Source organism: Alternaria dauci, chromosome 3 (assembly GCF_042100115.1).
Source record: "Alternaria dauci strain A2016 chromosome 3, whole genome shotgun sequence".
In the NCBI taxonomy this organism is placed as follows: Eukaryota; Fungi; Ascomycota; class Dothideomycetes; order Pleosporales; family Pleosporaceae; genus Alternaria; species Alternaria dauci.
In genome coordinates this window covers 503,862-517,383 of record NC_091274.1, presented here as the reverse complement: position 1 = coordinate 517,383, position 13,522 = coordinate 503,862, and the positions used below count along the sequence as shown (strand labels likewise).

The following is a 13,522-nucleotide window of genomic DNA, read 5'->3' as shown; positions in this document are numbered from 1 at the left end:
AACCTTTTCGCTGGCGTACTTAGGAGGCAAGGTTTATCTGCTTACCGTAAGCAACAAGGCTCGTCTCTTGCCTTACAAGTACGATGTATCTATCCAATCTCTTGTTTTACTTCCAGATCACCTCATAGTAGCTTTGTTTCCTCGATCTTTTGAGTCGAACATGACCGTGAGGGTACGGTACCCGGGGCCAAGCGAAAGCTCTTGGCTGCCATGTTTGCTGACTAGATATACAGGGCCCTTTGTCAAGCGACCAGACAAGACAATGTATGTGTCGGGGATACGAGAACCACATTGTCCATCAACTACAGGGTCCCATCGCAGCATACAATACGCTAGAAAAGGTGTTGCAACTTGATCAGAAGCTATCAAACCTACATAATGCTATGATGGACTGCAGCACATGTTCTTCAGATGCAACGCGCACCATGGCTCTTCTTCGCGGGCTCGAGATCCTTTGTACCCTTTATGTTGCAGGACAGGCGAAGTTTGCGCCACCAGACATTCCTATCGACAGAGGTAGCGACGGAAGCCGCGCTGAGCTGGGTGATAGCACGTTTCAGCTGGGTCGATTTGTATTGGATAGCGAGGAATGTAGGGTCGTAGGTCGCATTGTGGTGAAGCAAGGGCTGGATCATCTTCAGAAGAAGCTGCAGACAGTGCTAGCTGATCAGAGGCGGAACAATTGTGCCATAACACAGAATGAGATAGGCGTTAAGGTTCAGACAATACTTTCGAAAGTATGGCAGGCTTCCGCATGCGGGTGTCTGTAGACATGGAGGATTCGCAAGGGGCGCGCTCAGCGTCAAGGTCGTGGTAGCTAAGGTACTTCATTAACGAAACGTTGTTGATCGAATTATAGCAAGGATGTGAAATCTACGCGCAGGCGATTTTCGGGCCTGAGCATCGGGGAGATGCGGGTTATTGCACAACTTGACCTACGCTCCACATGACTGATGGATGCACTTAAGCCGCCACCTCCCACATAAACTCTCCACATGATGCAGTCCATTGCGCGAGCCAATATGACATCGACCGTAGCTACCTATGAACTATGCGTACCTGTAATTCGAAGAGCTATGCAGAATCACCTGATGGTTCTGAAGAAGGCGGAAGAGTGGTGCGACAAGAACGGGTATCCGCATTCGAAAGCCCTTGGAGCCAGACTCGCTCCAGATATGCATGTACGTATCGCATCGCCGTCTGACCTAGAAGATGGGATCCAGGATTGACAATGCTTCAATGGAAGCCTCTCGCGCTTCAAATTTTCTTCCGGGTTACCACCGCCACAAGAGCCCTCCAACGCCTTGCCAACATGGAAGTACCCTCATTCAAGTTCGGCGCGGTCTCATTCGAGGATTTGTACACGCAAATCGAACAGGCCCTGGACTGTTTCGATAATGCGCGTCCGGAAGCATTTGAGGGCAAGGAGGACATGCCCGTTGTGATCGATGTACCCAATATGTGGCATTTCGATTTGAATGGCTTGACGTATTTGCAGGAGTTCGTTCTACCAAATTTGTAAGTGCCTACCTGGATCTCTGAATATATACCCAGTGTACTAATGCATCTCTCTGTATGACAGCTTCTTCCACAGTGTGACGGCTTATGGGATCTTGCGGAACCTCGGGGTACCGGTTGGGAAGATGCATTATCTTTCAGGTGAAGACCGACTTATTGGAGCTTGACAACACACTAGGCATCAAGACCAAGAGGATGTTGTGGAACGCGCCCTGGAACTAGAGAAGGGCAGACAGACGCTATGCACAGTAACTTTTCTCAGAAAGCAAGCGAATGGAATATATGGGTTTTCGCAGAATTGATTGTGTGTGAAGATGAATGATGATGCGACTGGCCTATGGCATGTATCGGAGATCGGAGTTTCATCTGCCGTGACCGGGGTCCGCGGGGAAGCTTGACGTAGCGCGTGTCCCACGTGATACGTTGTCCAGGCCCTCCACATGTTGGCTGGCCAGCTACCTATGAATCGGACCACCAACAAGTAAGCATCCCGACCCAAAGTACAAAACATCTAGCGCCTCTAGATACCGTAAATTCAGCACCAATTGCACAAGTATCTCCGCGCGATGGACAATCTACTCACGCAGAAGACGCCCACCGCGCTGGCAATCGCACAGGCTGTGGGCATAACAGGGAGCGTGTTCTTGCTAGGTGAGTTATGCAAGCAATGATAGCAGGTTTTCGTTTTTCAAGTATATATATACATATACCATGACGCAACTAACAGGTTGACTAGGGTCCAATGTATCCCTCTCTGTAGTCGGCATCCCCGCCGCAATGCAAGCCCCTGCGCCACTCGCAGTAAAGCAATGGCACACAATCTTCACACACGGCGGCGCGATCGCGAGGCCACTGGCCATTATCTCAGCTCTAGCCACTGGGTACTTGGCTTATAACCGTACGTCCATGCCATATGCTCTCAACACGCGTCAATGCCTCATCACCATACCCCACCCATCTACCCACTCCTTCGCAATCTCCAGCCAACTCATATACTAACATCCCCAACAGAAGATCCCAAAACCACACCCTTCCGTCTGAACGCTCTCGCAACCCTCCTCCTTCCCAGCATCATCCCCTTTACGCTCCTCGCCATGGCACCCACGAATAGCAAGCTCCTGGGCAAGAAGGACGAACTTGCAACCGCGTCGTTGAGCAACAAAAACGTCGAAGCATTTGCCGCAGAGGGCGAGACAGTACACGAGTTGATGGACAAGTGGGCGAGTCTCAACATGGCGAGGGCGGCGTTGGTGGCTGTGGGGGCCATGTGCACCGTTGCTTCAGCGGTAGTGGGGAGGAGGGAACTCGTGAAGTTTGCTGGTCGGTGGTAAAACACAAAAAAGTCAAGATAGGATGTTGTTATGATTTACGGGTTATATGCAAGATGACATATAGGTCGAGGCACGACTATCAGAATATATCTACAAAGAAAGCTTCCTTTTCATCCGTTAGAACATACCTCCGATCAACCAACCCTAGTCAAGGTAATGTCATCGAACCACACAAACCCCGTTTGTGCAGTCTGCGCACAACTGACCACAATCCTCACAAAATTATTACTGCCCGCTTGCAGCGTAGTCGTCTCAGTAAACTTGGTCCACTCCTGCACTTCAACTTGTCCATAAGCCTTCTCCATTTGGCCGGTCAAAGAGATGTAGCACGGAACTCCAACTGTGCCATCGACTTTGACGCTGAAAGATGCCGTGTAGGTACCTGTCTCGCTGATTGTAACGACTTGGCGCACGCTGGAGAAGAGGCCGGCTCGTCGAGGCACGCGAACACTCTTGCTGCCGTATTGCGGATCTGACTGGGCGACGATGGCGGCGTCGGCAGGGAAGAGAACCCAAGGGCTGCTTGAGGGGCCCTCGAAGTCAGAGTTTGAAAGGAGTTGCGTGGGTTCTGGTGGGCTTGGACTTGGAGTGGGAGTAGGAGATGTTGATGACGATGACAATTCAAGTGTTGTTGTTGAGGCAATCTCGCTGGTTGTGGAAGAAGCTTCAGCCGAAGTTGTTGTTGAAGTTGTAGAGGCTGAAGAAGACACGAGCTCTGTTGAGGAAACTGATAGGCTGGTCGACGTCTCGCTGGACGCGGACGAGGATGTGTCTGACGAAATAGTAGGCGACGAAGATGGCGATGAGCTCACAGCTTCTGGTGTAACAGCTGGATCTGATGTGCTTGACGTGATAGTGCTTGACATCTCTGCTGAGCTGTGTGAGGTGGTAGAAGCGGACGTGGTGCTAGAGGAAGATACAACATTGCAATCTCCAAACCCTGTCTGGCAAGTCTCAGGTGCACAGTATGCATCCGTACTTCCACAGTACGAGTACTGACTGCAGCAGTTACCCCACTTGCTTCCTTTGCACGTCTGTCCGCCGAAAGAAGCTCCACACCTGGCATTCGTGGAGACTCGCTGCGAAGTAGCAGAGGCGCTGGCTATCGGGTTGGCGATTGCTGAAGACGGAGGTACTACGATGCTCGAAGGACTAGACGGTGTATCCTTGCACGAGCCGAACTGGGTCTGGCAACCTGATCCACAGTACGCATTGCTGCTACCACAATATCCGTACTGAGAGCAGCAATTGCCAAACACACTATTCAAACAGGTCTGGCTTGAGCCGGCGTCACACTTGCCGTCGGTCGAGGTTTTCAACTTGGAAGGCGCGGGTAAGGGAGACGAGGTAGGGGGTTGGTTCGACGCGGAGGACGTCGAACAAGAGCCAAAACCTGACTGGCATCCACTCGACACATAGCAGTGGTTCTCTGTTCTTCCACTACAAAGAGTTAACGAGGTTCAACAGGAATGCGGGAAATTGCAGGATGCAACGTACCACCACCCGTACTGTGAGCAGCACGGTCCGACACTAGAAGACCTTCCAGGACAAACAAGGCCCCCAAAATCTTTTCCACACCGTGCGTTCTGAGAGACCGTAGCTGCGAAAACTCCATAGCCCAAAAGGAGGGCTGAGCCTGTAAAGACTGTGTTGAATCGCATGATTAGAGATTAATGAATGACTGAATGAATGGAGTAGATGCAATCGCTGGAAAACAGGTCAAAGCAGTGAATGGAGCAACCAACGCAAACCGTGCCTACGAAGTTTATCAATCGTGGAGGTTCCTAACGCCATTATATACACAGCCATAGATATCTGCCTAGCTCATCATCGTCAACCTACTATAGCTGCAATAGCATGATTCAGGCCAAGCCACCAATATCTTCTGGCTTTTCCACAGATCTTTGAGCGCCACATTTGATAAATTTGCGTGCCAGCGACGCTTTGCTCGTAGTCTTGCGCCGAATTGAGTCGTAGTTCTGGTGCTAGGCATGCGCCACGGGTGGAGCCGCACGCTAGCGCGGTCGCAGAGCCCCTGATATTGCTACAAGGGGTTGGATCGTCGGCTCCTCCGTGGCGAAGAGCTGGGGAACATGGATCCTGAAGGGAAGATCTAGATGCCGCACGGAACACAGATGCAAACGAGCAATTTAAACTGGTCTTCGGTCTCGGTCCGAGTTATGGCTAAGAACAAATAGGGTTAAAGTCGTGGTGTATCCTTGGGACAGGCGCAACAACGCAGCGGAAAAAATGACATGCATAGGGGGAATGACCCTGCATACAAGTTCCAGTGTAAAGCCAGTCTATATCATCATCCTAGATGCGGCAAATGTTGTGACTCTCGAGGGTCTTTGAGAACCGAGTCGGGAACATGAAATACATCCAGAAAACATTTCGCGATGACGAAAGCTGTTGCGACAAGGTAGACAACCATAAATAGAAAAAAGCACACAGGAAAAAGCAACGGTATGTAAGAAAGTCTCCTAGCTGGAAGCCCGGATCTTTGAATGGCCTGAGCAAGATGTACTGAACTGTAGGATAAAAGACTGCAATGGTAGAATCAGCCGGAGGTCCAAGGATTTCTTTGTCCTCTATATTCTGTAAACCGACCAGCGACAATTGGACAAGCGGATGTAGTTCATGAACAGCGTCAAAGCCAGCCATATGATGTAAACCTGCATGTGAGCAATGGTCGGCTCCTCAACATGCAGCGGCTTATAGCACCAAGAGAAGAGATGCGAAGCCTGGGCACAGGCGGTATGGATGGCAGTATCAATCTCCAAGGATGAGATAGATAGAACTTGAGTCGATCCAGTAACACACTGAATGCCGAACCCCAGCGCTTGGACACCAGTTCTTGTTTTCGTGAACATGTTTGCTTTGCTCTTGTCTATTGTTGCAGGATCGGATCAGTCCAGGAGAAGGTCAGGATTGCGGTTGGCGATGAACCTGGGATCCTCTAGTGTCAATGTTATCCTTTGCCGCCCGTTGGGGGAACAACCTGGCGGCCTGTATCGTGGCATCAACGACGAAGCCACCCGTTGTGGTGTACACGGAATGTGCGTGTATCCATGGATATCTTCCCATCTTCGGACCAGGTTCGGCGTCCAGATGTTGTAACAAATGCTCTGTTTGTTTACGGAGTCGTGCCATAGACCGAAGCTTACTCAACTCGTTGGAAACAGCTAGAAAGATGTCCTATACCAGTGTTGGCAGCCTCTTAACAAGACTTGTGGACCAAGTGATAAAGGCTTTTCGCATCGACTTTCCGATGTTGATCGCGTCAACATGCTGCCAACAAGCGGTTCAGACGACCATGGTTCAATCAGCATTCTTCAGTGTGCCATCGCGAACTAACGGCTCGAGCTTCTGGGGGTAGTATTGCCGACTGTCGGATATTGTCGTATTGGCCATCCCATCCGTGTCTACGGGTCAACTGTAATCACACGACCCAGTACAATGTTTGAGGCATGTTCGGTTCGCTTGTTGGCTCCGAGATCGCAGTCAGGCAGATAACGACTTCTTTCTTGAGCCGAGTAGTGTGGTAAGAACGGTAAAGACGGAATTATGATGTCCGTCCATCGCTGTGATTTGAATCAACCACACTGTGATTGCCAAGGCCGCGGCGGCTCTCACATCGCGAGGCTGGGGCTATAGACGGTTTTGACAGCACCGCGCCCCGCTCGAAAGCTTGGAAGCTGACATGCGTGACTACTGCATGCTTCACAATCCAAACAAAACCGGTTTAAAGCGTTGAACAACAGCTCACGCTCACAGTCCATAGACGAACGTAAGCCTATCGTCACCCTCCCTGCCCCGTACAGCCTGCTCAAGCCAATAACCAATTGAAGCAAGCTTTGGATGCGACTGCGTCAAGTCAATGATTTTCCTCAGCCACTGCTGTTGCTGCGGTAGCGGTCCTCTGCCATGCATCCTTTCTGCCTCAACGTCGTCTTCACTCCACTTGCGCAAGATATCCTGTCTTGTCTTGTTCTCGACCTTTAAACGCCTGTAGAACAGTACATAGCCAATCGCTGCCAGTGCGACAGACGCAAGAGTCCACCAGAAGGGCACGATATAGCCATCTGCGGCATATCTTGGTCGGAACAGGATTGCTGAGATGACTCCGGCGAGGTTGCCCCAACCGTTGATACCAAGGAGTAGCGCGCGCTTGCCGGGCGATGGCGTGTTACCAGATATCCAGGCTACAGTAAGTGGAGAGGCGATGTAGGTACCAGAGAGAAGAACATTGAGGGCAACATAGCGAGGTATTGCCCATGAGGTGGGCAACAGAACCACAATGACCAAGCCTGTTACCATGATGAACAACCCAAGAAGGATTGGCTTGAGACGTATACGATGTTTGTCGCTGTAGCTAGCGGCAAAGTATAGTACGATGGCTCCACAGATGTGTGGCGGCGCAGTGAGCAAGTTGACAAGTGCGGGGTTTGCGTTCTCGGTCAGAGGTGCTAGTACGAGCGGGAGGAAGACGGAAAAGGCGTAGACCGGGACGGCGGACAGGACATTACAGGCTAGAATGTGCCAAATCTTGGTATTGAAGACTGCGGATAGTATGTCGTGGGGACTGAGTCCACGGTCATCTACCAGCTGTCGCGTTGGTGTGATCGTGGAGGCCGAATGCTTGGACGAATCTAGAAGGCCTCGAGACTCCTCATCGTATGTGTCCTCTGTTTGGCGTTCGTCTTCTTGAACGGCAGCAGGCGCATTCTGTATGTCTCGGTCTCTTACAACACGCGCTGATGCATACTGACGCTCCTCGGGTGTCAGAAACCATGCCATCTCTACGCTATGTGGTAGCCAGAAGTATCCGATGAATGCCACGACGACAGTGAGTGTGCCCTCGAGTAGAAACAGCACCTGCCACGGTCGCCAGTCTTTTTCCGAGCCTTCCTCGTCATTCCCAAAGTGGGAGAAAACAAGATAGCTTATGAGACCACCGAGGGCACCGCCGACGGCTGCTTGACCGTAGAAGAACGAGAGCCGTCGGCCAAATTCGAAGCGCGTGTAGAAGAGGGAGAGGTACGTGACTGTGACTGGATAGAAGCCCGCTAGCTATCGTGTCAGCACCGCACTCAGTATGCTCTGAGGGTCTTATCCATACCTTCAAGACACCCGATGAGTATGCGCAACGTATATAGCTGCCATCTATGCCGCACCCACGCATGCAAAGCCGTGCATACTCCCCAAAGAATCATACAACTGGGTACCCAGAGCACCATGCCATATCTCCTTCCCAGCGCCGCGCCGAGAGGTTGTAATGTAACGAAAAAGGCGAAGAAGAGCGCAACAGCGGTGTTCAGCGCACTTTTATCAAGCCCGACATCCGCGGTAAAGTGCGCAGATTCTGCATTTCCAATCTGGACCAGATTAGCATATGCGCTTCTCTTTGAGTCGTGGGTACCTGCGTTCGACTTATCCAGCGCATTAAACAAGAACAGCAGCGCCAGGTACGGAAGTAACAGGCAATCCAACTTCCTCAGCGTGCTCTTGTGCAGTCGCGCATCCACGGTGTGTAGTTCCTCAGCTTCGTCCGGCGGCATCGTTGTGTTTGCTGAAGCTGAGGCTCCAGGAGCTGCAGCGAGCTCGTACTCATCGGCCATATTGTCGGACGCCAAGAATCAGCCCACGCGGACGCATCACAGGATCTGCGACTTCGGATGACCTCGGTCAAAGGGTGTCGGAATTGGGGGGAATGACTGAAATGATCAGGGCGAGGCATGGTGATGACTATGGGCATGTAAGACGGGATAGGGCCTAGGTTAATAGCGGTTTTGAATAGGGTCATGGACCCTGATCAATTGATGGAATGACGAGGGCTTGGAGATCGACGCCCAGCTGGGAAATGGCCGAGGATGCTGCGTCTTATCGATAAGACACGTCCAGCAGAACTGAGAACCAAAGACCTCCAAAGACTTATACAACCACACAATGCGTGCGTACTCCATCTCTGGGTATCCGATGTGCTTTTCATTGATAGGTCATCTCAGAGTTTTCAAACTCGTAGCAATCATTCCGCCTCGGCCATCGCCAAATCCCTTCTCCCAAACGCCCTGACAGCCTCGTAGTACACCGTAGCAGTAGCCTCACACGCACCCCTGGGCGACTCACTCGCACACTGGTTGAACATGTCCTCCTTGAACTTGTCGTCAATTCGCGGTTTGTTCGCATCGAAGCGGTTTTGCGCCTTGAAGTTGCGGTAGCTAAAATCGTGGCGGTAGCAAGAGTTTAGGACTGGAAGTATGTCTGTTAGTGCGAAGAAGAAGGGAAAGAGCGTCGTTTGTCAAATCATGGAGAAGAGGGGATAAAATGGCAGAGGGAATAGAGGAAGAAGAGTTCAGAACATACAATCAAATCCAAACGGATTATCTGGGCTCGCAGTACACCCATTACTCGACCAATCCAACTCAGGTGGATTCTTCGCATTACGGTTCGTGATAAATTCACCAATGGAAACGCTGAACGCATAGCTGTCTGTGACTTGCTGGAGAGATGCCTGGCGCGAAACAAGTGCTGCAGGAGCAGATACTGCGAGCGACACAAAGCCGAGGACAGTGGCGAGAATAGCGCACCTCATCGTGGAATGATTGGCAAAAATAATGGAATTGAAACAACTACATGTTTACTACAGGCGAACCACGATGACTTTATACCTACCTTGGATTCTGCGATGTCTTGTTATGCCGACGTATACGCCGCGCGGTTAGGTCTTTTCTGCTCTTGGAGGCTTGCCATGTCAAGGGTTCCTGCATCTGTAGCGTACTGCATAACATTTGCATATATGGTCGCACATTTTACGGCACACCTCGTGGGCGTAGGTCCTTATTCGCTGAAAGCGTTGTAGGATCCAGTGAAACAACATGGGGGGGGACGGGCGCGTACATGCTGTGCGGTCTTATGTCGGACTGTCCAAGAGATTGGCTGCTCGTGACTTGAGGCGATCTTTTAATTCGCTCGCTCAGAGTCTCAATTACTGCGCAAAATATCGATCGACAGTGTTTGCTGGCTAGTGTATGGAAGAAGTAAAACTGCCGAAGCCAAGAGCGGAATTTGAGATGAAAGCAGCAAGGACTGCAACGATTGGAGATGGGTGTTCTGTAGACTCAGACTCATGGCTAGTCTCATCTCGCTGCAGTTGAGCACCAACTAGTTACCACATGAATACCAACTCAAAGACCTCGTAGATACGTAGGATAAACATCAAGGCAATGTACGCGTATGTGTATGCGCATGCGAGAAGCTTAGCTGCCTTCTGCACGTGTTACAAATATAGCAACGGTAGAGAAAGCTTCTTCTGCATAGCTGCATACAGATTGGTTGTCGGATGTGTCGACTGACATGCGTTTGTGGCTGTGCATCATCCCAGAAAGCAGCCCTAAGACCAGTCGCAATCATGTTTCTGCTAGTAAAACGTGCGGAGAGTTACCATCTCTCGGGTAGGCAAAGCCGAGAAGTCTGGTGACTAAGGAAGTCCTGATCCTCGATATGGAGCGTCTCGGTGAGCCCCGCTTTGGTCAATAGATGTATGACTGCCACCATCGATGTATTGTGTGTATTTAGCCGGCCCCATGGCTCAGTGCGGCGAGTTTGTGTCCCACGGGAGGTTAGACATCTCGCCAAAAAGAATAAAAGTGGTACTGCAGTCAGCGCTTCACACCAGAACCACCAGTCCTTCGTGCAATGCCATTCAATTGTCTATGAGCATATTCCCACTACTTGTACAGTGCCATCCGCTCTTTCTTATCGTTCCAGTCCCCCCGCTTACAACTTGCTGATGAAGAGACGGGCGGCGAACAGGCGCACACGCTGGGGTAGGATGTACTTGGAGAAGACGTAGATGAGCGATGGCAGGAGGATGAAGGCCACGGTGGTCTCGTTGACGAAGAAGAAGGGAATGAGCTGGGGCATGGCCGACTTGAGGACAGTCTATCGCTTGTGTTAGCTTCCTAGGTTCCCCGTCCTTCCCGTGTCCGCTCTATCTCACCATCTGCTGTGGGCCAACCTCGGTCTTCTTGTTCTGGCTCGCGACGAGAGCGGGACGCGCCATCGCGGCAACGGATGGGCGGGCAGCCATGGGCGCGCGGGCAGCGGCGGCCCTGGAGAAGGGGCGGAGGAAGCGTGCGGCGTTCATGTTGGGGCTACCTGTAGTTTTGCGGGTCAGCACGCTGCTGTGGGGGTCCAATTGGCCGCGGTAGAGCTTTCGAGGGGCAAATTGACGCACTGGACGAGGTATCCGAAGCCGGGGGAGATGAGCGGAGATGGTGTTGCGGTCGCGGGGGATTTGGTGGTGTTGCATTCGTCGTCCGCAAAAGCTCGCACAGCTGCGATCCGGCACTTGCCGCGTCCGTGCGAGTGGCTTGGCGCTACTTTCTCCCATCCCGCGAGCTCTCCGCAACTTCTCCACCACTACCTCCCATGAATGGCGAACTGCTATGTCTCTGTCATGCTCTAGACTCACCTGCCCAGGCCATGGAATCACCGCTCTCTGTCCGTCGTAGTGGGCACTTATGCTCAGACTAACCCTCAGGAAATGGCATCAAGACTGACATCGAGTTGGCACATTAGTCAACATGTGATCATTGATGTAGAGGCAGTGGGTGACTTTTGTCTATGGCCATACCGCAGCGCTGTATAGCTTCGTTGTCAATCATCCCTAACATGGCAAATGAGCTAGTGCTGGCTCTTCCTTTCAACCGTGTCAAGTGCGGGGCGGGCAATATATGTAAGGACACAGCATGCTGTGCATGTACAACGTCTTTTTCAAACCGGCCGATGACACTTCATATCTTACAGGATGGCGATAGAAAAGGTCATGATACTAGGGGTAATGAGATGCGATGAGACTTCCAACCGCCACGTGGCTGACAAAACGAGTAGAACTGGGAGCTATGCCTTGCCATTATCAACGCCTTCTTCCCGCCTAGAAGCAAGCCCGATGCCACAGAATACCAAGTCACTGTACTCACTTATCCTTCACAAACCCTCAGCCTACCCCCTCACGTCTCTGCTTCCAGCGTCCACCACCAAAAGTCAGACTACACGTCGACTTCACTACAGTCAGCCCTGACTGGACAAGATCTCGTTATAAGCACAATGTCAGGTGGAGATTCGGAGCAACAGATTTGCATCATCGACGCCGCCATCGCGGCGGGTGTTAAACGCTTCATCCCCGATGAGTTCAGTCACGACAGCATGAACAATGATATACAAGCGCGCATCCCAAAATGGGCGGGACGGGCAAAGGTTATTGCCCATCTTCAAACAATACAGAAAGTCCATTCAAACTTTGAGTGGACTGCAATTGCGACAGGATACACCCTCGACACCCATCTCATCAGTGGCAACATGGGTTTCGACATGGAATGGCACAGTGCGACCATTCACGGGACCGGCACTGAACTATTCCCAGCTTCCAGTCTAGAAAGACTAGGACAAGTTGTCGTTCGCGCCATCCAACACTGGAATGAAGTCAAGAACCAGTATATATACGCTGCTGGTATGATAACATCCGCCAATGAGGTTCTGAGATCTGCCGAGAAGGTAACGGGCCGTAAATTCACGGTAGGAAACTACGATGTCGAAGAGTGTATTCTCGAAGGCCAGAAGAGAATTGAGAAGGGGTACCCTGATTCTGGAATGTTTCTGCTCGAACGAAGTGTACTGTACGACGAGACACTAGAAGCCCCGAAGCCTTTTAGAGATTGGAACGCAAACGGTATATTGGGACTTACAGCAGAGTCGGTTGAGACGATCGTTAATACGGCTTACCACGACTTCAAACACCATGGCAAACCCGGATGCGGTTGCTCATCGTAATACTCACAACCCAAGCCCAGCGCCCAGCCTTCTCACATAAATCGCATAGCATATCATCTACCCCGGCATGCACCTCCACCTCAAATTGCAATGTCTTCCTAAAGCGTATCCCTCCTTTCCGCATTAACTCCTCGGTCCCACAAACCACCCTTGCCCCTTTCCTTCCATGGACAGAAGCCTGAGAGTCCTTCATACAGCTCTCTCACCGATCAGGGCTATGTTGTGCATATACCAGTTACGCCACGTCGTAGATCCAGTTCGGATTAACTGGACCCTGGATCGCTGGCCTCAGGATACGGATACGAGATCCAGGAATACGAAAGAAGCACATCAGCTATACTTTCAAGGGGAATGGATGCATGAGTAATCTATTATGTGGGAAGAAGGTTTGTAAGACCATGTAGGAACCGGCGTGACTCGGGATCAAGGACGCCGAGATGCGGGGACCAAGGGAATACTAGAATGGGAAGGGTTGGGGGTGATTCAATACGTCCCACATGACACGATCAACAAGAAGGTGTGTAAGCACAAAACTAAAGTCAAGAACGTTGTCATGGCCATCATCCAAAGCCAAAGTATCACATGTTCCTCCACCTTTGCGTTGAAGAGTATCAGCTCCAACCTCGGTCTCTTCCCGCCGGCCTCACCCCACCTACCCATCCAACGACCAACCACGGCCATCCGTCCGAGGGCCTCATCCATGGAACACGTAGGGCGTGAGGCCGTGTGACGTGGATGACCCCAAAAAGTCACAGCCTCAGTTTCGGGTTGCTGCACAACCTGAGACTAGACGGCAAGAATGCTGAAACACGGCATGTGCGGGAGTTGGCGTATATTTC

The 13,522-nt window shown here is 51.4% G+C and overlaps 5 protein-coding genes across 5 annotated transcripts; 3 read left to right on the top strand and 2 right to left on the bottom strand.

Moving 5' to 3' along the window:
* Positions 1-975: 975 nt before the first annotated feature.
* ACET3X_003821 (uncharacterized protein) lies at positions 976-1,804 on the top strand. The gene is made up of 3 exons (XM_069449958.1): positions 976-1,181; positions 1,247-1,518; positions 1,583-1,804. The coding sequence occupies exons 1-3, from the start codon at positions 996-998 to the stop codon at positions 1,683-1,685; spliced, it is 561 nt and encodes a 186-aa protein (XP_069307799.1). The 5' UTR covers positions 976-995; the 3' UTR covers positions 1,686-1,804.
* Positions 1,805-2,084: 280 nt separating this feature from the next.
* On the top strand, positions 2,085-2,849 carry ACET3X_003820 (uncharacterized protein; the record flags this gene model as incomplete). The annotated part of the gene is made up of 3 exons (XM_069449957.1): positions 2,085-2,169; positions 2,255-2,416; positions 2,530-2,849. The coding sequence occupies 3 exons, from the start codon at positions 2,085-2,087 to the stop codon at positions 2,847-2,849; spliced, it is 567 nt and encodes a 188-aa protein (XP_069307798.1).
* A 3,771-nt stretch (positions 2,850-6,620) lies between these two features.
* On the bottom strand, positions 6,621-8,470 carry ACET3X_003819 (uncharacterized protein; the record flags this gene model as incomplete). Its single annotated transcript, XM_069449956.1, has 3 exons — positions 6,621-7,918; positions 7,972-8,227; positions 8,276-8,470. The coding sequence occupies 3 exons, from the start codon at positions 8,468-8,470 to the stop codon at positions 6,621-6,623; spliced, it is 1,749 nt and encodes a 582-aa protein (XP_069307797.1).
* A 2,158-nt stretch (positions 8,471-10,628) lies between these two features.
* Positions 10,629-11,284, bottom strand: ACET3X_003818 (uncharacterized protein; the record flags this gene model as incomplete). Its single annotated transcript, XM_069449955.1, has 4 exons — positions 10,629-10,793; positions 10,852-11,009; positions 11,089-11,223; positions 11,278-11,284. 4 exons carry the CDS (start codon positions 11,282-11,284, stop codon positions 10,629-10,631), a joined length of 465 nt encoding a protein of 154 aa, XP_069307796.1.
* Positions 11,285-11,661: 377 nt separating this feature from the next.
* ACET3X_003817 (uncharacterized protein) lies at positions 11,662-12,683 on the top strand (the record flags this gene model as incomplete). Its single annotated transcript, XM_069449954.1, has 2 exons — positions 11,662-11,691; positions 11,745-12,683. 2 exons carry the CDS (start codon positions 11,662-11,664, stop codon positions 12,681-12,683), a joined length of 969 nt encoding a protein of 322 aa, XP_069307795.1.
* Positions 12,684-13,522: the final 839 nt, after the last annotated feature.

Coding starts and splice junctions, on each gene's coding strand:
- ACET3X_003821 (XM_069449958.1), top strand. CDS start 996: ATGATGCAGTCCATTGCGCGAGCCAATATGACATCGACCGTAGCTACC. Junction 1,182..1,246: donor GACTCGCTCCAGATATGCAT/GTACGTATCGCA, acceptor CTTCAATGGAAG/CCTCTCGCGCTTCAAATTTT. Junction 1,519..1,582: donor GAGTTCGTTCTACCAAATTT/GTAAGTGCCTAC, acceptor TCTGTATGACAG/CTTCTTCCACAGTGTGACGG.